This window comes from Spodoptera frugiperda, chromosome 4 (assembly GCF_023101765.2).
Source record: "Spodoptera frugiperda isolate SF20-4 chromosome 4, AGI-APGP_CSIRO_Sfru_2.0, whole genome shotgun sequence".
Lineage (NCBI taxonomy): Eukaryota > Metazoa > Arthropoda > Insecta > Lepidoptera > Noctuidae > Spodoptera > Spodoptera frugiperda.
In genome coordinates this window covers 11,417,616-11,444,491 of record NC_064215.1, presented here as the reverse complement: position 1 = coordinate 11,444,491, position 26,876 = coordinate 11,417,616, and the positions used below count along the sequence as shown (strand labels likewise).

The 26,876-nt window shown below is 31.2% G+C and overlaps 2 protein-coding genes across 7 annotated transcripts in view; one reads left to right on the top strand and one right to left on the bottom strand.

Annotated features, from left to right (window-relative positions):
* The window catches only part of LOC118272456 (adenylate cyclase type 2), a 210,907-nt gene that overhangs the window by 61,923 nt on the left and 122,108 nt on the right, over positions 1–26,876 (bottom strand). The window lies entirely within an intron of this gene.
* LOC118272457 (probable E3 ubiquitin-protein ligase sinah) overlaps positions 1–26,876 on the top strand; it is a 46,909-nt gene that overhangs the window by 4,806 nt on the left and 15,227 nt on the right. For 2 of the 3 annotated variants that reach the window (XM_035588985.2, XM_035588984.2), the window contains exon 2: positions 23,738–23,867. In XM_035588985.2, coding sequence (XP_035444878.1) covers positions 23,738–23,867 — 130 coding nt within the window. Of the gene's footprint in view, positions 1–17,370; positions 17,700–23,737; positions 23,868–26,876 lie in introns of those variants that run through there. The other variant, XM_035588983.2, reaches the window with a different exon arrangement.

The window sequence follows — 26,876 nt, the reverse complement described above, 5'->3', positions numbered from 1 at the left end:
GTAAATTTGTAGTTATTTCATATAATTTATGACCAAAAATCTTAAACAAATATCACAACCAATATGAATTTCGCTGTAGTCGACTAAAATCAAAAAATAACATAGGAAACCACGTATTAGGTATTATTTAACAAAACCAATTAAAATTACACACAACTACTTACATTACACAGTACAAGAAACAACAGAAACTAGTAATTAATCGACCCAGTTCAAGTAAGTGCGCAAGTCGAGTCACGTTATGTAAACAGAGCATCGTGTGTGTGAACGAGGCATCAGACAAAATCAGCTGTTCACTGTGTAAAGTAGATTAGACGCCATTATTATAATTATAGTTATTGCTATTTGAGTTGTAAAGGATCATAAGAGATCATGCAATGACATGCGTGTACGCAGACTGTGTGTAATGTGTATGTGTTGTAATATAAATCAAAGTACTGTAGAGTTGTAGGGCGAATTGAACTTATAACATCTTGCTTAACATTCGGATATTATCAATTTATACAATAATGGTTTGGTATAAACCTTTATAATGAGTATTTCACTTCACTACAAAAAATGGTAACTTTATTATACCTTTCATGAGACATACTCAATTAATTATTTTGTTATCGGTTTACTTGCGACTGTTCACGACTGTCGCTGCTTCGTATATCGCGGAATACTGCTCATGAATATGAGCCTCTAGCATGACTTGAAACTAATCGAGTTTTTTGTCAAACAGTTAAGCGAGTCAACCGAACCAAAAACTTTATTTAGCATGCATGAGCTTCCCTATTTGCTATGAGGAAACTATAGTGTTGTATAATGATTACTATCAATGCATAATAAAGTGCCGATAACAACATATCTACATAGTTTTCCACTTTGTCATGTGATGTCAATCTATGATCTTCTGTAGATACTTGTGTCGTAAGTTATATTGATGTGATTTATGTGTAGATATTTAAATTGTCAATAGAATGTTATAATGTTTAGTTATAACTTTGTATTAGTATTTGTATTATATTAGCAGAGGCGATACCAGATTAAGTTATTATGAAATGTCAAATTTTAATTGATTTTGAAGTTTATTACTTTATTATTAAGGTCAAAAATCAGAGCCTTACCTTCGATATTTAAAAATTGCTAACATAGACGTAATAGAAGTATAAATAAATGAAAATGAAGTATTAATTTTTATTATTAGATTGTTTAAAATTTAGTTACAGAACGTAGTAAATTAATAAAATTGCACCTAGCATTGCAGCATTAAATATGAGTAATAAGAGTATCATATAACATAACAACCTATCCTACCTATCAGTAAGTTATAGTCGTGTATACGATGTTATGTTATGCCCCCATAAAATAAAATAATAATGCAATCAAAATAAAATCTTAATAGGGAGAAAATAAAACTGTGTATCGTGTGACTGCACTCGTGCGTCATTCCCGACCTTGTTCGGTTAATAGGCTTCGATAGTGGTCGGTCGACTCATGCATTTTTTTATTTTATTTTCCTTTTTATACCTTTTTTGTTTTCAATAAAAAGTTATAAAGTTAATACGTGTTGGAATTGTACTTTATTGCCTAGTACTAAAGAGAAAAATTACTATTTTTATGTCATTGTTGTATAATACATATTTTTATTTATTAGCGACATGTTACTATGTCTACAAAAACAGCTATGATTAAAGTAAGTAAAAAATTTCAAACGCATACCAATCCTTTATCTTTCGGCTTTTAAAACCTATACGTACAATACATTGAACCTTTCATGTTACAACACAATTTATAAAACAAAATTACTAACTATACATATTTGTGTGTAAAATATGTTCATAAAAGAATTCTTGTCACGTGTTCGACGTCTCTGAACTTTGAAACACCAACGAAGTTAAGATAAAAGTTTTAAATGAAAAACACAAGTTTCTTAACATTGAGTATAAGTAAGATACTTTACGACCAGTGGAAAATTTATTATTTTGAACTCATACTTGGATTCAAGTTATTTTATCAAAAGGAATCGTTGTTAGAATTATAACACTGTTAATAGAGAGGCGACAATTACCATATACCGTGGATCCAGGACCTATATTTTGACTAAGAACCCTATCAATTCAAAAACTCATCGTTGAAAATCAATCTCACGTTTGTTCTACTAAAACCGAAAAAGTTTTATAAGGTTCAAATTAGATAATTTTAAGCCTTTACTTTACTATCTTGGATACAGCCACTCTACCAGCGAAACAGTTTTTCAAAATTCAAATTGGACAATTCTCCCGTCAAAGCTTTAAATATTTAGGCTTCAGTACCCTTAGTACGAGTTTGCTTGAAGTTAAAAGTAATCGAAACGAGAGCGCGTTTGGCGTTCTGATTGGCAAGCACGAATGAACCAACCAATCAGAGCGCCGAACACGCTCTTGTTTCCATTGCTTTAAAAGTAAAGCAGACTCATACTAAGGGTACAGGCCACTCAGAATTCAATATTACCATGACACCAATTAGGTACTATAAAACAAAATTATGACTGTAAAAATGAGTTGACAATATGAATTGCTGATTTCTCATAAACCTACTCATAGCCATCTTTGGTTAAAATTCCCGGATGAAGTCATAATAATATACAACCTTTTCTAGGCATGTCCCACAGTGTAATACAACCTGAACCGGTGACCAATAACGTAAGAGGATGTGTGGTAACCACATCCTCTAAAGGGCTTCTATACATTCACCAATACATACCTATAGGTTGGTTTTTAGTTGCTTTTTCCTTTGTGTATTATTTTGTATATTGTTTTTGTTTTGGATAACTCTGACATTTTCTTTCGGATTTGTAGATGTTGAAGTATGTTGTTAGCCTCATTATATATTTCGCAGTAAGTATACAAAAAGTATACTTTGGAATCTCATAAATAAGAGCGTTTAGAACAACTAGTAGTTTCTTTAGTTACGTCTATTTTATCAAAAAAATAAAGTAACAAAAACAAAAAATAAAGTAACATTTGTATACATAAAATTTTGAATGTTTTACAAAACAAACAAATATAAAATCAGTCATATCATATTATCAGTCACAAAAATAACAAATGAAAACCAATAAAATAGAGCCATCAGAGTTGCATTCAAATTGAATTCGACAGTGCTGCCAACATTTACAACCGAACATTGCATGTTGTGTACCAACATAACAAACAATTAAATTGAACAGATGAATGATAAATGAACGGGCATGTTTTCAATTAATCCGTTCTCTTATTGACATATTCAATTTTATTTATTTTACGTTTTTAATGTAGAATAAAGATAATTTAATCTTCTTCATTTAGCAAGAAATTTAATGAATCAATGACATAAGTTTGAGTAAATATTGTAATAGGGTTTGGTTGTTTTTCGTTGTATTATTACTTTTCGTGAGACATACTAAATTAATACCCCTAGTATGAATGAACGCTACTCATGAATGCTACTCATGATTATGGGCCTCTAGCATGGCTTGAAACTAGTCGAGTTCCTCGTTAAACAGTTACGTGGGTAAGCCGATAACATAGTAATTAATTTAGTTTTTGTTGTGAAATTTGTTTAGTATACTATGAAGTAATTAAAAATATTACATTCAATTAAGCATCACATGCTAGAATTTTCCGCTACACAGTGTGTGTTGTGTTTAAATGTGTTTAAATTAATATACACACAAACGAACATATTTCTACATCGAAGTGTAAAGGTCACTAGTTGATAGTAAGAATGCATATACTAAATGAATTACTGATAATAGTGATGATAAGTCATAAAATAATCTAGACTGCTGAAGTAATTAGTCTGGTATCTAGATATATCGTAAAGTCTAGCCGAAAGGTCATTTAAAGTTATATTATTTGTCATCATCATTCATCATAACAATGACAACTTTAATTCATCGAAATGGTTGACGTAGTTGTACAAATTACATTATTTTAACACTCATTTTTGTTAGATTAATCAAGAATTCCTTTAATTTAGGACATTGATAAATCAGGAATTCCATTAATGTGGGTCAAGCCTATTACATAGGTTCCTACCTATGTAATAGGCTTTTTATACTCACGCCCCATTTTAGACTCACGCTATTACTAAGATTTTTTTGCCCCATAGGTACTAGGATTTTTTCTTGTGTTATGGGTGCCTTTAAAAACATACAATTTTACATACACATGACACCTACCAAACAGTTGCGCCTTGCGGGCATCGAACCTGCTACAATTGCCCAGCCACCGCGTCAACCATGCAGTCAAAAAATTTACCAATAATTCAATAATACTTTAACCAGCCAGAGATTTGAGTCACTTACTCACAGTCGCCTTGCGACGACGACCAATGAAACAGACAGAGGTCATCTGTTTATCTAGACGGTTGCGTAGCAACGAGTTGTTAAGGTAAAAATGTCACAAGTGCTTGTTACAAGTTACTTAATATTACAGACCTTGATTTTAAAGCCTTGTCTTTATTTTGATATGAAAATACATACGAGTAATATTCAAATTGATTCATTTTTGTATGAGTTTTGTACAACCAGTTGTAATATATGTTGGTAAGAAAATAAAAATAGATTGAGTAAGTATAAAAACAGTTGCTACTGCAACCATTATTCGTCAGCTAAGGAACCAATGAATGATACCTGTTTCTATACTGAATCAAACTAGATCTACAATGCAAAGAAGATTACTTTAAAAAAGAACTACTACCAGCAGACTGCTACGTTAGTCGAGTGGTCGCAAGTGCGACTGCCAAATAAGGGGTCTCGGGTTCGATTCCCGGGTCGGGCAAAATATTACTGGGCTGTATCGAATTTTCGAAAATTGTTCCATTATTCCAGTGTCTGGATTTGTGTCCAGGATATGGCAATAGGCTCACCCCCTATTACATGGGACTTATAACACAAATAGTGAAAATTGGGTGTACATTGTATAGCGGCATTACATGCCGTAATGTTCACCTCAACCTACCCCTTCAGGGACAAAAGGCGTGACGTTGTATATGTGTGAGAACTACTACCAGCTTCTAAACTAAAAAACTTCTTCATATTTTTTATTAATAAATCCTGTTCTTCTCATACTCCATAAGGGTCAGTCAACAAGTTTTTTGTTTCACTCCATATGTGAAGCGAATGCATTGGCTTGGTATTAATACTTAGTAAAGGATACGAGGACAGGTGGTCTATGGCAAGTTTATTTATTTTGCTTTTAAAAGAACGTCAAATATGTCACGTTTCAATGAGAATTGCTGGCTTGCCATATGTTACTGTTTTTGTTGGTTATCTTTTTGTTTTAAGTTAATTGTTAATTGATGGTTTGTGGGTTTCATCGTGTTTATTAAAAGGTTTCAGAACGTAATTGTATTGTATTATATTAACTTATTTTGCTTTACACAACACAAAGCTTAGAATCCTATCTGTCTTATACCTAATACTTTGTTTCGTAATTCATCAAATCGGTCCACTAAATTTACGCTTTCATAGCAAACAGACAAAATGAATTTCACATGCATTTTACGACATTAAATTTACAAAACATTTAAGACAACAACCTACCCAACATGTCAGATTTCCCAGTCAATTCTTAACCTTCCTACCTATGAAACTAAAGTTAAATATCGATCAAACTTAGGATAGCTATTGTGCATTTGTACATCAATTTCAAAACAATATCAGGTGATATTCAAAATGTAAGCATTACTAACTTGAGCAATGTGGTTTGTTTAAAATAATAGTCATGAGACAAAGAAATGTAATCTAATATTTTTCGAAACTTTTTGTAAATATTTCATAAAATATGTTTGTCGTCTGACCTTGACAATTTCTGATGACAATTTGATGATTTTTGTTTTGTAAGCTACCTAATTTTAAAGATTGTAGTGATGGGGAAGTCATTGTGATTAGTAATCTTTTAAAAAAATCTTTGTTGCGTGGTAAAACTGATCAAATCTCAAGTCAGGCAAAGTAGGTAATATTGTGATTCTATAATATAAAAATAAGTCGGGTTTTTCTTCTTGACGCTATAGCTCCAGAACGCACCAACCGATTTCAGGAAAAAAGAAAAGAAAAGCAGGAAAACCGGGTGAATCATTGGTGGCGAAACGAGTTTGCTAGTTTTGCAATAAATTCTCAAATTAAAATGTCACATTGATGTGCTAACAATATAACTCGTCAAAAATTCAATAAGGCGGTAGGCTCAAGTACCTTACCTGCTTATCCCTTTGCGAAATAAGAAGCGTTACATCTTTATATGTTTAATCCCATAACATCAACATATCTTAAGAAAAAAATATAAATAAAACCATCTAATTTACATTCCGGTGCCTCTCAGTCAATGTAAATACATTTTAATATCAAAGCAATGAAAAATATGTAGGAAATATATAACTTATCAGATTAATACGGGCATGAATACAAATTAGGGACGAATTTCTATATAATAATATTTTTATTTATATATTTATGTTTCCCTACCTAAGCACTTCAGTCAAATTTTCTTTGAAAATTTATCTAATTATGCTAAAAGTCGTGATGAGAGAAAATAAATAAGTTTTACTGTAGGCTTCTTTTCTATGTCTTTTTACTAAGAAACCGAGTTGATAAGATAAAATGTATGTCGGTTAACTCAACCAATTCTAGGACACCTACTTTATTTTAATAAATAAACAAAAAAACAATAACCTAAAAAGCACGTGAGATTTTCACAGAGTAATAAATACTCTATGCCCATTAAAACAGAATACAAAATTACCTAACACAAGCATTAATCTCAAAAATTCATAAAACAATTGAAATGCTGCTATTCTAGCCCAGATTCAAATTCTTGCTAATCTAAAACCGACTTTACTTTACTGAAAGCAAGTCTCATTATCCTTTATGTCGCCACCATTTTATTTATCCCTCATTTAATAATAAGGATTGGTCCTTGCTAATCTAAATCTAACCTTACACTACAAAAAATAAGGTTCGTTAACCTTCACTACGTTCCATTAATTATGATTCGATAAACGAATGCATGTACGCGGTTATATTTCGTAACACTTCCTAGTGTGAGACTCGGTCTAACAACCTTGCCAATGGCATTGAGGTCTTATAACTTATAACACTGTACATAACGACCAAACAAAGGAACCTTCAATTTATTCGCAGTCGGTTCTATTATCTGTGTACACTGAAAAAAAATATCGATGAGAAAAATACAGAAAAAACTAATTTTTCTTTTTTTGACTTTTTGGTGCTGAGATTCTTAATGGCAATTTAGATGTATAATAAGTATTTATTTTTAATTGCATTTAATTGATTAGGTAAAAGACAATCCTTAAATACACTTTATTAAGTCAATACCTAAATAAGTAAACTAATCATCTCTTTGGTATTCAATACGTTACATGACACATTTGGTATCAAAAACAGCATCAGTAAATAAAATGCACAAACACATTAACTTAAACAAACAAACATACCTTTAATCTAAACCGAGTCTAATATGTATAAAATAAGGACACGACAAACAGACAGAGCGAACGGTTTATTTAATAATAATATTATATCGTGTGTCTCTTTGTTCGAGTGTGGTCCTCGGAGACATGCTAAGTAATCCTTTGTGTCCTCCTGTGTGCTACCACAGTTAAAATACAAAGCAGTCAGTCAGTAAAGAACGTTTATGATATTATAATAATTATTATATTAAGAGCTGAAGACAGCTGTGAATCTTGCTGTTTGGTATATGGAAATAGACTCATTCCCTATTGACTAAAAAAATCACGGTTTACTCACGTATATTAATGAAGAAAAGCTCTATTAGTTTCGAATCACAGAGGGAGTCCTCATCTTGAGCCGCGTGCACAAATGCGACGACGTCGCGCGTCATGCATTAATATTCATGAGTAAACCGTGATTTTTTTGTTAATATAGGTACATACCTATTATAGGTTCATTCTCTATTACCTATAAGAGAATCTAGCCTTCCTCGATACATGCACTATCCAACACAAACAAATTATTCAAATCGAATCAGTAGTTTCAGACATTAGCGCGTTTAAATAAACAAAAATACTCTTCAACGTTATATAACAGTAATAATATAGATTATTACACTAGAATTCATGATACAATACCATGAATTCTATTCAAATCTGCATAAATCTATTAGTTCCATCACCATGTAATCAAGCATGATGATATGCATTCCACAAATAAATACTGACGGAAAATTTAAACCTACATACAATTGTTTTTAATTGTAAATAAACCATTTCACGTACGAGTAGTTACCTAGACTAGTAATTACAATAGAATTCCCTAAAAACAAAACGGAAAGAACTAAACAATCCTTGACAATAAGACTCGAGTTGAAGGCAAGTCATTTAAGTCGAAAGTGTTCGCCTTGAAATTCAATACTCGTAGTTGTTTTTAAACGTTTTTACTTTAAAAGATATAAATGTGCTAAGTTCGTAAGCAGGTTTTTACATGCATTGTATTTAATCTAGTATGTTTTAGAAAATTCTTCTATTGTAAAGAAAAGCGAGCCTATAATATTGTAATCAAAGCTGCTATGGACAATTAATTATCCTCAAAACTTAAATTGCGAAACTCTATTTTATTAGTTAGGTAATATACCTAAAACCTAGTCCTAAGTCTGAAAAATACTATGCTGAAAACCGTATCATAATCGGTTCAGCCAAACGCAAGATAATCGCGTACAAACATACAGGGCAAACTGAGAACATTCATTTTTAAGTGGGTTAAAAAAAGAAAGAAAGAAAAAAAGACATTTTATTTCAGATGCTAAAAAACCAGTGACGTGTACAGATAATTTAATTTGCAGTTTAATTATCTCCGTTCACCCAAAAACTTCACCACAAGTCATAACATTTCTGGAACATCGCGGAATTCAAACAAACAAATGACAATACATACGAATTCTGATAACAGAGTCAACTACATAATAAATTGATAATAAAAATATAATAGTACGAGTACATTATGAATTATTATCGTATTTCCCTCTCTGTGGCGTGAGATAGAAAAGAAAAAATGCTATTAAAATATCATTAATTTATGACTAAGATAAAATGACCTGACATTTTCAATTAATTATTAATTTAGTTATTTTTAGGTAAAGTTGAAGGTTTTACAGTCAAATACTAGAAGTGAGAGAAGGTTACGATATTAAATTTAGAATTATAACAAATTGGAAATGTCACAATTGTTTTTAAATTATAATTCGCCTCTCTCACCATGGGATAAAAAATATCATCCAAGTCTGTTCATACCGTCTGTATACCAATTTCCATCAAGATTCGTTCAGTATTTTCAGCGCGATTGAGGGACAAACATCAAAACAATTTTTCACATTTATAATATTAGTGTGAATATTATTCCTGAATAAGTTTAAATATTGGAAAATTGTATGAAACTTAAAACTATGCAGTTATAGTAAGTAGAAAGGAAAAATATTACTTCACTTCACTTGCGTCATTTGGTCCGTTTGAAACAAGTTTCCTCGACCTGTACGATTATGTTTTGCGTCACTCAGTCTAGGTATTAGCTAGATTAATTTCTATACTTGTAAAGAATAGCTAGTTTTTTAAAATTTACCTCCTTTATTGCGGGGCTGCGGGAACTACTCTGCACTGAATATTTAAGGGCAGCTATTAACCGCACTTGTATACTGATCAGTGCTATTGGACAAATCGTAGGTCGCATGTATCGTCCTTTTTAAACTAAGGTCTTTGTCCCTTCAGAAATATAGCTAATATCTATCATTAAAATACAACTAATTAAATAATATTCTTTTTTAATTTCACTTAATAAAAAATGCAATTATTTCTCAAAAATAACCATCGTTCTTAAGACCAAAAATTTTATATTAAAATCTTGACAAACACTCGGCTATTTATGAAGTTTCAAGGAGAATAAAAGGTCAGAAAATATTTATGAAGCTTTGGTCAAAATTAATATAAAAATGCTAAGTTATTAACATGACTGCCTTATTGTACAAGTCGTCAAAAGTGCGACTGCTAAGCTAAAGATCTTGGTTGTGATTCCTAAGCAAGACACATTCCTAGGGTATTTTTTGGCATCTCCAAAAATTACAGTTGTAGCACAGAGCGCGGAATAAAATTATACTCAATGTATGATGTAAAGTCTTTGTTATATAGCTTATATTCTAGGTATATTGGTATAAACCCTGTCTGACATATTCCTTTATATACCTGTTGGTACGGGTATATCACACCCCTCGGGTAATCAAAAACCCTTTTGTTACGTTACGTAATTAACATAGCAAGGCAGTATAATATAACAAAGGCTATGTATAGATTCCTTGTTGTTGAATCATGAAAGAAATCCTTCAGAGACTCCATTGTGTTGGTTGCGAGACTGATTGCTAGCTGCAGCGGCGCGTCATAAAGGTATTGGAACAAAGATTGTAATCTCTAGATGAATAACTTCGTTGCTTGCATTCCTCTAAGGGCCTACTTCTAATATTTATATTTTATGCTGGTAACCTTTACGGGTTTTTAAGCAACTGATAAGTATTTTGCAATTTAAAGGTTTAAGTGTTGGTAACTTTGAATCAACTAAAAACCAGTTCTTACCATAACAAAATACACCGTCTGAACAAAAACCCATTCGATCTTCACGCATGTTTAAATACTTAAAAACCTACTTTACGTATCTTTAACCTCTTGCCTGTCGGTATATAAGACACAATAGAAAACACATTATGTCTCGCGTAGATCTGCGTTCCGACATACCAAGGCTAAAGCGTCCGTAAGCTTTCTACCTAATATTATATGAAGTTTTTCACTTCAGTTCTTCTATCATATAAGTAAGTAGCTTCACTAGAGGTCTGAACGGACACACCTACATTATTAGATAAATATTTTATTCATCATCTTTCAAAATCGCTATTTTGTCTTTCGTAATACAATACATTCATAATTATAGTAAAGAAATGAGATGTTTTAGACAAAATTACTACCTATAAAGGTAGACATTTCAATCGTCTAGAAATAACCCTTCAAGATGAACCAACTAGTCCGGCAGCCCAGCAGTAACATTTAAAATACTCGGTTATAGGTAAACGCATGTGATGACACAGTCATCCGGAGTGACTCACGCGTCGAGCGTTTGTTCCACAAATAGTTCGTCTGTCTGTGCGTCTCTATATACAGAACTGAGAGTTTATTACGATTTTATGACTAATTAGTTTTGTTTTTTTGTGATGCCAAGCACGTGGTCTTGATTTATCGATTTAGTGTCGAGTTCAAAGAATATTGTTTTTAACGAAAATAGGTTAATGTAAATAAAAAACTTACCTACTTACAGGGCTTGAAGCCAAAGGAGTGATTATCTGCTTACCTAGTCAAATAAAATGCCTTATCAAAATCTATGTATTAAACCATACAGATTAATACAATAAAATATTTCCACAGCATAAGGAAAAAAATATTAAAGCATAAAGCACTCTACATATACCTGCAAAGGTAAGATCTAAAAATAACCATCAAAACCACTTTTCAAAGTATAATTGTCGAATTAAATTATCTAAAAATAACTTAATTAAGGTCTATTTAGAGTCAAGAATCCTAAACCCAGTCAACCTTTTCCAAGACCCGTTAGGGACGAGCAAAAAACTTTGCAAAAAGACATTACTTAAGGATACAGAATTATATTTGCATTAAAATTCTGTTTTTATTACAACCCATTGACGTAAAAGCAACCTGTTTTTTTAAAACCTACGTTATTAGGAAAATTCAGATAAGTATTTATGCGTGTAAGTAATAATTTAGTTTTATTAAAATCGATATTAAATGTTTAAAATGTGTGTTTCAAAATGTTTGTTGCACTCTTACACCTAAACGGCTTGACAAATTTCGATGAAATTTTGCAAAATTATAGATATGAATTTTTTTAGTGTATCTATAGGTACCTATTTATAAATATGAATCAAAGTTTCATACTATACAGCGTGTTATGTTATACATAACGAATGTTATTTTGAGTGTTATCAAATGTCAGTACATTGTTGAAGTATGGAAGACTACTGACTGATATTATTAATAATAGACATTATTATTACTGAGTGTTATAAAACAGTGTGCAATAGTATTGACGCACTTGAACTCGTTACTGATAGCAATAGAAACTCCTTCACCCTTCAAATCAAGTGTTTGATAAGATTTTATAATATTACTCTACTTAAATATTGTATTAGGTTAATTACTTGAGTATTTGGAGACAGACTGACTTCGAAAATGATTACTATTTACTTGAAAAGCTTTATCGTTATCGTGATAATTAATATGGAGCACTGATATAATTACACTCAGACTTATTACATGACGTTCAAAAGAGGTATAGCTTGGAGACTTGGAGGGCTGTCAGTCCCTCTTGTTTTTATAGGTACTTTGAATTGTAAAGGTCTAGATGAGGGTCTAAACAATTATGTTGAGGTTGAGAATGACAGATAGTAATTGTCATTCAGCTGAATCTGATTTAGACTTAGGTTTAACCCTTATTTGAACTTTATTTTGGTTAAATTAGGCTCTCCTAATTGAGAGACTGGGCAGTAATTATTTAAGTGTGACAGAGCCATGCATCACGGCAGAAATGGAATGGCTCTACCGAAGTGATAGCCTCACAGAAAACCCACGTATGTGGGTGAAGTTACTGGAGATCCAATTACCCCCTTTCCAATCTTCTAAATCTTTCCAATCCCCGATTCCTCAACAACCCTTAAACGAGTATCCAGAGACGGTGATGATTGATTACCATCAGGTTATTCGTCAGCTCGTTTACCGGCTTATATCATAAAAAAAGTTCTCATTGACAAACCTGAAGTTTCTAAACTAAGGTCACCAAAGTGTAGATTATGGTTGGTTATGGTTACTCCTTTAAGTACAGGAAGCGTATAGTCCAGCAGTAAACTGTCACATGCTATTGACGTTAAAGGATATCATAAATGGCTAGTTATGATAATTAATTTTATTCCCCCACATGATCATAAACTACACACGCCATGAAACACTGACGCATATGAACGTCAATGCACATAAAACATTGCATAATACGCTAGAAGGAAGTAAAGTGCATTACCTATTGAGCGATAGTCGAACACGCGATACAAGCAAGAATTTTCCAGAATACCTTTCTTTTTAATACGTTTAAGGTTTATTTTTATATTACTGAGTCATGTATTGCGTTGTAAAATGACCTCTATGGGGGACGGAATAATGGTCAGTGTACGTTTGTGTCCTTTTAAAGGACAATTGTTATCTAAGTGTGTCACGCATGTGAGGTACAAAGAAATGGTTTTCCCTTTGTTTTGTTGGGTAACGTAAAAACCGAAGCGGTTGCAATGAATAAGGATATTATGAAAGAATTTGCAATAATTCTTGAAAGTTGAAATGTTACCTATACATAATAATATTGTCTGGGCCATAATATTTTATTTACAGAGATAATAGTTTTAACTGTAGTAATAGTTTATTTCTGAATATCTAAGAAATCACACTAATATTATAAATGAGAAAGTTAGTTTGTTGGATGTTTGTCCGTCAATCACGCTGAAACTACTGAACGGATTTTGATGTAGTTTGGCATACAGGCAGGCTATGAGTTGACTTGGGTGGTTTTTTAACCTACGAGTGAGGCCGCTGACAGAAGTCAGTATTTAATAAATTCTGACATGTAAAAGTTATCATAAAAATATATTCATAGAACTAAATATCTTTTTTCAATAACATTCAAATGATTTGGCAGACAACTTAGGTATAGAGGAAAAATAAACAAGCGAATTACGCAAATTAGGTACACAATATTACCCTAATAATGTTGTTTATTGTATAATTCTATTTTTACTATATACAGGTAAAACTTCACACAACTTAAGTAATACCTAGATCTACGCACGTGTACTAGTTGCAATATCTAATACCTATTTTATAGTAACCAGATACTCGTATTTTCAAGGAAAACCGCTATTACGTTTCAAACCTAACACATTCAAAAGACGCAATGATATAGAAACCTGATTATGTGTATTACATCAGACCATTTAGGCATTTAGCCTCGTAAGGCGATATATTATAATTATTATATATAAACATATCTATTATGTAATAGGTACATTTATTTATTCACCAGCCAAATTAATTATTGTAATCGAATTGTTCTGATAAAACAAAAATATGCGAAACAAATGCCGTTTCTGCGTTAGTTGCACTTCAACACCTAAATTGCTGTATTCATTTCGATAGATGTCAATGCAACTTTGGAGTTCTAGAAAGATATCTTACTGTAATACAATCATTTTTTATTATTATTTTTATATACATAAAGATAACAAAGATTTTTATGTGGTTTTGAATTAATAGCATTTGGCATGAAATTCATTCTACTCTATTATTACTAATCAGTTGCACAATTCACATGCAACTTCTAGATCTTACAGAAATGCGCAGTTCATTTTCCCACGATAAGAAAATAACAGTTCCTTTATTGATAACTTTTATCTTAGACGTATAAAATATTTATCTTATGTACCACATTGTCTGCCAGACGTGGTTATCATGTAACCTAGTTGTTGTAATGGATTACCTATGTGTGATACGTGTGATAAAAGAAAGAGGACAATGATGGTTATCACAATGTGATTGGTCAGTACCTTAGTACAAGTTTGCTTACCGTTGAACTTAAATAAAACGAGAGCACGTTCGGAGCTCTGATTGGTTGGTTATTGTCGCCGGCCAATCATAGCGCCGAACGTGCTCTCTTTTCTCTTCGAAAGCAAACTCATACTAAGGGTACTGATAGTGTGTTTTTCCTGTTTAGTTTGGAAAGGCTTTTTGTTTGTTTTGTAAATTGAAGTTTTAAGCTTTCTTTGATAATAGATTTAGTTGAAATCTTACGAACATATTTTTTGTATATTTTGTTATCTGGTTAATATAAAAAGACTATGAACTTATTTAGTAACTCACCAATACATTGTGTGATAAATAATAACCTAACATTATAATACACTTTACTAACGTAACAGTCTCAGCAAGCACATTACTTCCTACTACGAAAGAACCAACGAGGCCCTTCACGTGTGCCACATAATAATAACCACTATCACCAACATAATAAAGGCTGATATTCCATCAAACAGAATCCCTCTTGCCCTATTGGTATAGCCACATCTTACAACATTTGAGAACTATTGCCATATATTATACTCTCTCTAAAACTTTTACGAAATATATTAAATGTCATATCTATACGCAACTGTGTCATAGTTTATTCGCTAGTGAAATATATATGATAGAGTTAAACTGTGCTTACGGCGGAGAAATATATACAATTTTATTATATTATCTAAATATGAATTAACTGTCTTTTGGTTCTAAAAACAACTGCCTAGTTCGAAGTCTCAGTTAGTACTGTTTAATTAATTATTAGTGTATTTTTTTTTTATTTTAATGTGTCACATATAGGATACATTTAATAGTAAAGCATAGTTTAAAAAATATATTTCAATGTTAAAACAAACAGGTGAAACACACATTGTACTAATAAGTTTAATATATTATAAATAAATGTATTTAGATGCGTATATACCTAAAATATATAGTTAAAATAATCAAACATAAAAATATCAAACAACAATTTTTTTATCACCGCACAAAAAACTAAACAAACCTAAAAATAAACATAATCAGATAAACAGTTTAAAAACATATAAAACACTCATTATATTATAACCACCGCATTATGACAGTATACTACAGACATTTTATTAGCAATACATAATATACAACATAGTTTAACATAGCTAATCTTATCTAAAGCTAAGATATACTAAAATATATATAGTATATAAACATGGCATTAAAGTGACTAGTCATATTGACACACATTGAAATGATAACGCCGTGGATAAAAGGGTTAATGACTTTTATCGATAAGCTTATATGCCTATCTACATACATATATAAGTATATGTATAATCTTTGTGCTTGCATTTAGGGCCTTGTTCGAGGTGAAATAAGTGTATCTATGTATACATCTAATAATAGATGGCTTTTATTTTTATTAGAATTATCTAATCGATCGGCAGAATGTATTTTTTTTATTTTAGCATTTGGTCTTAGGCAGCCAACCCCGATATTAATGTTCATAAGAAAATATAATTGGTATATAGTTAGGGCCATATAACAGTTATACAGTAATGGCTTGCAGTATTTTTAGTTTAATACAACCATATACTCTTTTAAGGGATAGTGTAAAAAACAATACTTATATAAATAAAAAGATTTTCTAATATAGTAAGACTAATTTATTCACTTTTTATATTTATTATTATTGAGGTCATTCAACCCACTATCTTGCTCTAATTTGATAGTAGGTAAAAATGTTTTTATTAATTAAGTATTAGTTACTTATCTTACATATTACCTTATACATACATATATCTTATTTATATAGAGCAAACACGTGTCAAAAATATTGTAAAGTTCTCACTACGAGTTTCATAGTAAATTAAACTTTAAATTATTTAAAATAGAGTGTTAATTTCGTTATTCGTGACAATTATGTTTGTTTGTCCCACAATAAAATAATCGTAAACATTTGAACTTGAAAAAGGACCATTTTTATCCAACAAGAATGATCTCAAGACCGTGCCATTGCACTCTTATGACGTCAATGGTGGTAACAGCTATTACAAAAACTGGTAATTTTTTATTTGTTTTTTGGTCTCACATATTTTTTGTTTGATTTTATTTTATTGGGTCAACATTTTTTTGATATACCTGTATATTCCTATACAGATGCATAAAATATTTTTTTTTGTTTTAAATGTGATAAATACCTACAGGGTGTAAACGGAACACTCGAAAAGCGCTACAATAATCTTTTGTTTTTATAATTTTAATCGTTTTTGCTCTCATTTTATTCATGCAACATCAGCCTAAAGCTGTTGAATTCAAATATCTCCTAAACTCTTTAATTTTTTGAAAATAAATTTAGTTTTTTAACCTTCAATTGCTTGTGGCATCCAAGAGCATTCCGTTTACAGCCAGTATATTTTAATAATAATTATAATTGGAACTTTTTATGCCGTATAAAACTTATAGTGGCCGTGGACTTACTACTAACGCTTGTACTACACACTACATTTACTAAGTCCCATATAAACAAAAAAGTTGTTGAACTAATTATGTCAGGAAACGGCACACTATTGTTCGAGTTTCCACCAACCACGTGATGTAAACCTCCGAAATAAACTGAGTAAACTAAGGAAGTAAAAAATCGTAACAGTAACGCATGACTTGAGATACTCTATCTGATACTTTTACAAACTATTCATTGTCAGTCCACCGCGAATGTGACAATTGGTTAGACGTCGAATTAGGATTATTACGCCACTCGGTTATTCCGAAATAACTTATTTAAAAATTTATTCAAATTTTTACGAACTTTTTTAAGTTATTTTTTACCGTCTGGTTATTTTGTTATTTCTTAAATTTCATTTCAAATTTATTGAAGGGTGAAGTGTTAGAAGTCGTATTTTGATTTATTATAGAGGATTGTGATTAAAATGCGTAGACACGGCTACACAACGTGCTCGGACAATGAGGAAGATTGTTTTTACGATATCAGAGACTATAGGCGGTTGAGACGCGAATCAAAAATTATTTTATTTAAACCTTCGGTAAGTTTATTTTCTATCTTGAACTTTCATAATTAACTTCGTATGTACTGCGAATTTCTCCTGTCTAACAAAAAAATAGTGTAATTAATCATTAATTTCGGTTCACACACGACATTGAAATAAAAATGCGTGAATAAAAATAATAATAAAAAAAACATTTATATTATAAAAAGGACCAAAAGAAAGACCAAATTAGTTAGTCTTAGTCTTATCCCACATTTTATGAATTGAATTAATTATTCATTAATATGTATCAATGTATCACAGTCCTGTTTATTTATGTAAATCTCAACATGTTATTGACATGATTTTTATATTTTTTCAATAAAAAAGAACATGTTTAGTGTATAATTTTATGTGCAATAAACAATTGACGTAACTAAATACCGGTGAGGCAGTGGCCTAATATATTAATGTATTTGTAACTGTTTTTTCTCTATATATTATTTCATTAAAAAAACTTATAACACAATGTTTCTTGAATCAATAAAAAATATTTTGTATCAAGTTGCAAACGATGGAATTACCGACATTAATATTAAAAAAAATATTTTTTTTCACATTTGCTTTACATAAAATACTCCTCTAATACAATCATAATTATTCGTATAGAAGAAATGGGTTGACAGGAATGGGAGAAACGATATATTTCCCGCTTTCAATGTTATATGGGACAGACCCGCTATCTGTTACAAAATCTGTCAAGAAAATTGACAGGTGACTGGCAGGACAGTCAATTTGTTCTCAAAAATATATTGGCAACAAATATGTGAAAAAGTTATTCTCCAAATAAGGCTTATGTGTGTTTATCTGTGTATACCGTGCTTACTTAAAGAAGTAGAGTCTCTAATCTTATTTTAAATAATGGAATTGTTACAGTTTACAATGTGCAGGCTGAAATTATTTATATTGTGTGTCATTACTTAGTTATTTCTAGAACACAGACAGTAAACCTAATTATTATATTAAATTATATTGCAGTGAAAGAACGTGCGTATTTAAGTCATTATATGTATAATATGTATTTTAATACTTCTCTAAATATAATTGACATACATTGCTTTTTTCTAGAGATTTCGATAAAATCAAAAACATTTGAAGTTGATTAAAATAATAAAAAATGTCTTAAAATGCAAAACCAATTATACATTTTAAATTAAAACTAAAGTGTATTAACCCTTCCATGACTTATTTAAATCCACAATCAAAATGTCTACAACCGTATAATTGAAATCAAAATGTACAATACACATTGCAGAATAATCAATGGTAAAAACATTGCGACTTATATTTTTTCCATACAAAAACGCGACGTGCTTTAAAAATCGGTAGCAAACCGGACCGGTACCATGTAAAGTGAATGTAAGCCGACCTTGCGTCTTATGGCCGGTTACAATATCGTCTTATTTTGTAACGAAACTGTTTATAACACCGGTCTCATTGTATTTCTACTTGAGCATAAAATTTGTGGACAAAAGTAGCTATTTTTTGCACTAAACCAGTTTTAGAAAACAGTTAAAGCCTCTTTGTTGAGTTTTTTGCATAAAGAACAGAATTACAAAGAAATGAATGCTTATTGGTTTATTCTAGTGCTCTTATAAAAAAATGCATAATCTATTCATAGCAAAATTTTATCAAAATTCATTCAGTTTTTTGGAGTTATTGATTTAATTAGTAAAGATGTTTTTTTTGCTAATCAAACCTATCATTCATGAACTCATGTATCAGCACATTTGTATATGGATAATAATTAACAAACATACGGGTATATAATTCAATATATTGTATTCTATGTAACTGATACATTACATATAGTAAATTAACTCTAAGTAACTCAACACGCCGAAGGTTTCATGCCTTCATCGCGTGGATATTCAATGGAACCAGTAAATTGTACTTTGTATTGATATAGCAGAAGGTTAATAATTGATTGATCTGTTACAAAAATTAGCAGGTGAAAATTGACATTGTAGTAGTGGTTTAAAAACATTTTGGTCCTTGGTTCCGTAGTAGTTTCAAAATCCATAATTTCAAAGAAAATGTTGACAAAAATATCAATCTGATACTAACAATCAGTCACTATTTTAATGAAAATTGAAAAAAAGAAAAAAATATATTACAAAAAAATAAGCTATTGTTTTGTTCTACCTGCTGTTAGCTTAGTTGTTTTTGATAAAAATAACTTTTTCTCATAATCTCAGTTTTATTGCCACATTCTCATGATATCATTCAACAAGTCAACCTTCCCCAAGGAAAGTCCCCATTATCAACAAAAAAATACCAGTCAGCTAATTCAAGAGTTATTTAAACAAACTTCAACTTTATTATCCTTATTAGTAAGCATTAAGTGTGTTTAGCAAACTTACTCAGTACTAAAACATGCGGTACTATCACGCTCAAACATTGTGACACAGGGAGAATCTTCTGTAAAGTCTAAGTAACTCATCACGCACATCAAATTATACTAATCTTCAATGGATTTTAGATCTTACCGTAACAGTGTTAAGCTGAAAATCTGTTAAAGAAATATGTCAAGAAGGTGTATGTTCAACTGCTGGCCTTTGTACATACCACTAAGTACTACCGTGAACAGATTAGAGTAATCTTAATAATTCGTGCGATAATGTCACGTATTATCACTTATTTAAATATTATAATTGTTTGTTCTTTACCATTCTGACGGTAACCGGTATAGGCTGAATTTTTCTCTGTGTGAAGGTCGTTATACACGTGTCATATAGTTTTTGTGATAAATCTGCATAATTTTTCTTTTTACCTAATGACTAAACTGTTACATATTAATTAACCGATAACTTTTTATTAGGTCACGAGTTCTTGTGACACAAAACATCATCTCCCACGCCTTTACGTGGTTGTTAAATTGATTGAGTTCGATTTTTTCATTCCAAATTTTTTCTATTTATCTTTCAAGCTTTTGATATGCATATTTTTTAATACTTCGTCCAGTCAAAACATCAAACTAAACAATAGTAATCTTTAAAACAGTACATTATTAAGTTTAACTAACTCCACAGTCATCATCATCAGAGAATAAAGACTTCCTGCATCTTTCTTATTCAAAACCGTCAAAATACCGTAAGTAATATAGAGTTATATTACCACCATAATCAACTCGGATGTGCACCGTACATTTCCTCTAAAGGCTCGAATGGTTCACATGCGCAAACGGTATTCTTCAATTAATGCAGTGTTAAATAAGCTGTATGGTGATCGGAGAATTAAATAGACCACATTTAATTTGTGACCGCTCATAGTCTTCCCACAAGTGTTATAGGAGACTAAAGGACTAAGTGCAGCTGTTTATGATAATAAACCTGAACTTTAAAAACAGGCTTTACCAACCCTCTTGCCAAGCGTAGAAAAGGTCTGTGTAGAGGAGGTGTATAGCGTAAACCCTCTTGCGTCTGTGAAGATATGGCAAAAAAGATCAGAGTCTTTTATATAGAGAAGGCGTATAGTTAAGCATTGCCACTGACATGATGAAGCAAATCAACAGATATAGTTTATTGAAACTGCTAGTAAAACTGTTACACCACGGGACGCAAAAACCAGAATTATTGAACCGTTCTCATTTCACTCTCAGATGTTTCAAAACATAGTGAGAGGTTAGCACGACCAGCACATCAAACTATCCCTTACTGTGGAAATTATTTTTATCTTTACTGCTTGATGAATAAGGTTGAAAATGTGTAAATAATTTAGTTTTCAGATCAGGGGAACTTGTTTTAGTCTTTAACGTGAAATATAGGAGGTATCGTTAAATCGCCTTATAAGTACTGTATTTTAATAATATGACTGTTTAACGTGAAATCATCAACAGTTTTTTGGTTATAGAAACTCGTTTGCATTTCTAAGTATTTCTGATTCACGCAAAACGTTTTGTTATTCTTAGTATTTCTTAGTTTGGATTTATAATACCTAATTTTATGCAATAATATATTCGACTACTACGTGGTATTAAAAGCATATCGAGTAAAGTGTGGGTCCAATATACCTACGCCTAGTTTTACGGGGAAAAACATATCAAGTTTATAAACAAACAAATAAACAATAAATATATATAATTATTACGTCGTATATTAGTTCAAAGGCATAAATAAAATATATTAAACAATTTTCGTCTCAAAGGACCAAGTTCAAAACAATTTGGTCCTTTGTCTACAAACACAGAAAACTATTGCCTACAACATCATAAGCCTCTCTAACACTAAATACCCCACCTAACACTACTACGCAACAGTTCATTGACTGCTATACATGATATTCGCGGTTCACTTCTCGCCTCGAGCACTAAGGAAAACGTATTGATTCACAACTGCGGTTTAAGCCTTTTGTGATGTATGTCATGGTCGCCAAGTTAAGAAAAGTTGCCGTTTTGAAACTTGACTTATTGTAAAAACGTTCGTGACATAACTTGTACCTTTAAAGTCAGATCATGTGACTTATAAAGGTATAAAGACATTTAATATGAACCATGGCATTTTCAGGTCTGGGGCATGACCTAAGAATGACATCAGAATTTATAGTTCCTTGTGGGTCATGGTGATTTTATATCTTTTCCGTGTAGAGATGTTGTCGTGACAAAAATATTAATTTCATAGTATGCCTGACCATCTTTCTTTTTTGAACTTGAAACTAGTTTTATCAATTTATTTGACTATTTAAGTATTCTTCTCTAGCGGAGTCCAAATAGTCTACAAATGCGTATCACGTCCTCTTAGAAAAAGGGACAATATTTTATGCAGTGCTTAAATACAGCCAAATTTTAACTTTACCTAGTCATACTTTAGTCACAAACTCGTGTAAAGTTGGTTTTAAAACGAGTAAAATAGCAATCACGTACGCACAACGCAGGTGCAAGAGCCGGCTCACAATACCAACACAACTGGTTATTAGGAATATTCCAACGATTATTTTGAAAACACGTTGAACGTTGATTGTTAAAACTAGTGTAATAGCTCGTAACGATTAGGTTGTCGATGCTAATTGTAAAGTAATACGTGTATGGCTAGAATTAATTAGAAAGTTGAATTTAGCTGGTTATTTGTGTAATAGGCATCTAGATGATGAAAAACCTAGTATCATTACACTTCACGGTGATATTGGAGATATATTACAGCATAAACCATCACAGAAAGTTAAATGTTGTAATAGAAAATACACACATGATCAATATCAAAAATATAGAAGTACATAGTAATTGTACTAAGTAGTTCCACGTGTAAACCGATTTTCAGATAGACTCATCTCAGTTACCCGTAATTAATGACGTCTAATTACGAAATCACGTAATTGAACGTAATGAGGAAATCAAGTGTTACAAAATAGTCATTACTTAAACAAAGATCTACAAGAAAAATTCTAATCCTTATGTTCGTAAGTGGGAAATTTAGACGTCACTTTGGAATTTATCCTCATTAAATGTCTGTAGGATTTTTAACTCAATTACGTCATGGTATTAAGTTTTATTTTCCTTCGAAAGTGTTTGACGATAAATGTTTGTTTTGTATACTTTTATGGTAACTAGTTATGATTAGTTGTTTGAATTATGTTCAAATACCTACTTACTATTGACGTCTTTATGAGTAATAAACACAGAACGTAATTAACGGTTAAACGATCGTTTACGTTTTTATAACGTAACAAATTACACCGCATAGAATTGTTGTTTCTTTATATGCGTGAGTAGAATTATGTATTATAGTGTACATATACCTACATCCTGCTCTAGTCCTGAGAGTAAGATATGGTCCTATCATTCATCATTATGATCAGTTCGAGTACGTAGACTACTAAATAAACGCACCTTATTGTGGGAGCAGGCAAAAGTAGGGAGGATTTCCATATATTCTATGCTTAAGAGGTAGCTAAAAACTTCCAATCAAGGCATCAAAAGTATAGAGGCCGTTGTTGCCAATACCTGAGCTGTCTGATCTAGTCGTAGTTTTAGAACTATAAAAACATAGATTTTTCATATTATATCATTTAATTAATAATATTTTTCTTTTTATTTCCAGTTCCACTCGGTGACGGACAAGAGGTCACACAACAACGAGTGCGGAGAGAACAGCGTCACAATAGTCACCGAGAAGAAGATAGAAGATGACTCCTCAGACTCCTCCAGTGGAGAAAATGTTGAGATTGAAGGTACATATTATTAATTGTTCACTTCTATTTAACTTAACACTTACAGCCGCAATCAAAGACATTTAACGATTACTTAAACTATTCCTTAGTAATGATTTTAAATCAAAAACAATTTTTAAGGACTGGTTTAAGTAACCATTCAGTGACTCTGAGTACGGCGGTTAAACTTATATTCCCGCAGTTAAATTAGACAAATCTTTATCTACTTCTAGCAAGCCAGCAATTTTGAAACTTAAACCTAACATAAACTGTAAAGCAACGTAATATTTTTTCGTAACGAAACACATGGAAGATGCTAGAAAACGATATTATTTATACTATATCACGATCGTCAATTGCTAAGCAAATTGCCAGTACCTACGTAAGATAATATTTATCTATTCAAATTGGTCCTTTGGTACGCACGTACTGTGAAGCACGTAGCCACATTTAAACCAATAGAATGGAAATTAATTTACTTATTAATATTACTTACTAAATTAATTATTATGTTTTTCAACTTACGCACGACTAATTTCGCGTACCGCTGCTCATGAATATAAGGCTCTAGCATGGCTTGAAACTAGTCGAGTTCCTGTATCTGTTAAGGCAATTTATCAATCGGCAAAATCTATAAAAATACAGTTCAGTACTCCATTAATTTTAATCACATACAGACAAATAAAGGATGAACCGATGAAGGTCTACATTTCACTACTTATGAGTCTTTGCGGCCAAGACCAGAGGTCATTGAACGATTTTCTCCAATCGATCGATAGGCACACCGGTACAAATATTACACGCAGTTTAGAAATATTTTATTAATTGACATATTGCACGATCGATACGTACTAAACGGTATGTATAACGGTATATACATAATATAGATAGTAGGTACGTACGTAAAATTTCATGTATATAGGTATTATTATTCGCTGTTGCTGTTCTAGGTTTCCACGTTGTTGTTTTTCTTAGTTTTATTTTGACTGAATGTCTGAAAATTTAACTACTCATTAGAGATATTCCGAGTAGGTAATGTAGTACCCTAACAATAATATAACTTGGTAAACTAGCTACTTTCGTGCGGTTTCACCCGCTCTATAGCCTATAAATTTCTTCGTTACTACATATCCAACTCAAGAAGAGTTATTCAAATCGGACCAGTAGTTACGAAGATTAGCGCGTTTAAACAAACTCTTCAGCTTTATGTAGTAGTATAGATTTTATTGTATAGGATTGTACGCATTATAATATTAGTACTAATTAGTATTTTTTCTATATATTAAATACTGAAATAATACCAAAGGTGATCTTGTTAATTTATGGCCTAAATAATGAAAGATAGTATTGAAACAATTAATTAGCCAAAACAATCGAATCGCATTGTTAACATAATTACGACACGCGACATTTTAAGAATTGAATAACAATGTTGAATTAATGATATGTCAGATTCATTATGTCATTCTAAATTCGTCATAAACTTATTCATACATTGACTTATTCAGTGTATTTAATTAATTTACTCAAGAATCTATTTTAATATTTTTTGTAAATACCTATCATATATTTTTTTCTCTGAAGCATGTGTTTATGTAATGATTTTCACAATATCTAAGTGTAATTAGCAAATAATTTGGGAATCACACATTATCAGACCAATATACGTGTGAAATTTTGTTTTGATGTTTGTTCGTCAATCACGCTGAAACTACTGAACGGATTTTCATGAAATTCGGTATACAGACAGGGAATGAGCTGACTTAAGTGATAGGATACTTTTAATCCTACGCTAGCTAGTGCTATAATACTATGATTTCCCAAGAGAAAGATAAAACGTTTAGCCATTTTAATACCGCTTACAGTAGTATAAACGCAGTATAAATAAGATTTAATTATTGATTATTTTTTTATAACGTAATCTCGAAATCGAATACAGAACACTGAAATCATTAGCCTAAACAAACAAGATTATCCTCTATAATAAACATTAACCATAAAAATCCGTTACATTACAAACAGGACATTCCATAAATATCAAATTCCAACCTCAATTATTAACTAATAAGATTTAAAATCAAACACCAAGCGTCATTTCTTGATAATGAATCAACGTAGAGATTTTATCAATGACTCCATCTTGGCGTTTTGTTCAAAGAATTTCATACGTCACTGTTTCAAACGAAATCTAAGATTTTTCACTTGTTTATTTAATGACTAAGTTTATTTGCACTTATATTTATTTACATTAAAAGATAACTTTGTCTTAATTCATTAGTTTTTCCGCATAATAATTATGACGATAAATTTTATATGGGTGAGTAAGATATGGTTCATGGTTGTGACGTTAGAGATTTTTTGATAAAATTAAATAATGAGGTGTAGACGTCACACATTTTTTAAAGATTGTGGGTAATCCCGGTTGACAGGTGTTTAAAGGCTCGTCAGAAAGTAAAGAAAAGCTAAACACGCGTAATGGCTGTACACAAGTACTATAATTTTTCTGGTGATTCTTAATTATTTATTTACTGACATAAAACTGGGTTAACTTTTAATATTCTGATTTTCCTTGGAACAGTAAACTACTTCAGTTATGTAGGTAATCACCTAAACCTAAACAGTTCTTATCGCATTCTCAATTAACCAATTGCGAATATGAATAAAACTGTTTCCACGATCATAAATATTTTATTTCATGCAGTGAGATCGCTTAGTACCAAAAGTAATTGACATATTTGACCGAGTCAATGCCCGATGCATTCTAGTAGCATACGCTAATTGCATGGAAAAGTGCAATATACCTTATACATATATACTTAATTCATACTAGTCTATTTACAACATATTGTAATAGCTATATAGCTACTTACAAAATCTTACTAGTAGTGTAAGTGCAAATGTTTTTATATTTGTTTGTTTGTTACTCCTTCACGTCAAAATGGCTGAAGGGAACGGGATAAAATTTGGAACAGGGATGGAATATCGTTTGAAATAACACCTAGGCTACTTTTTAACCCACGGGAATACAAG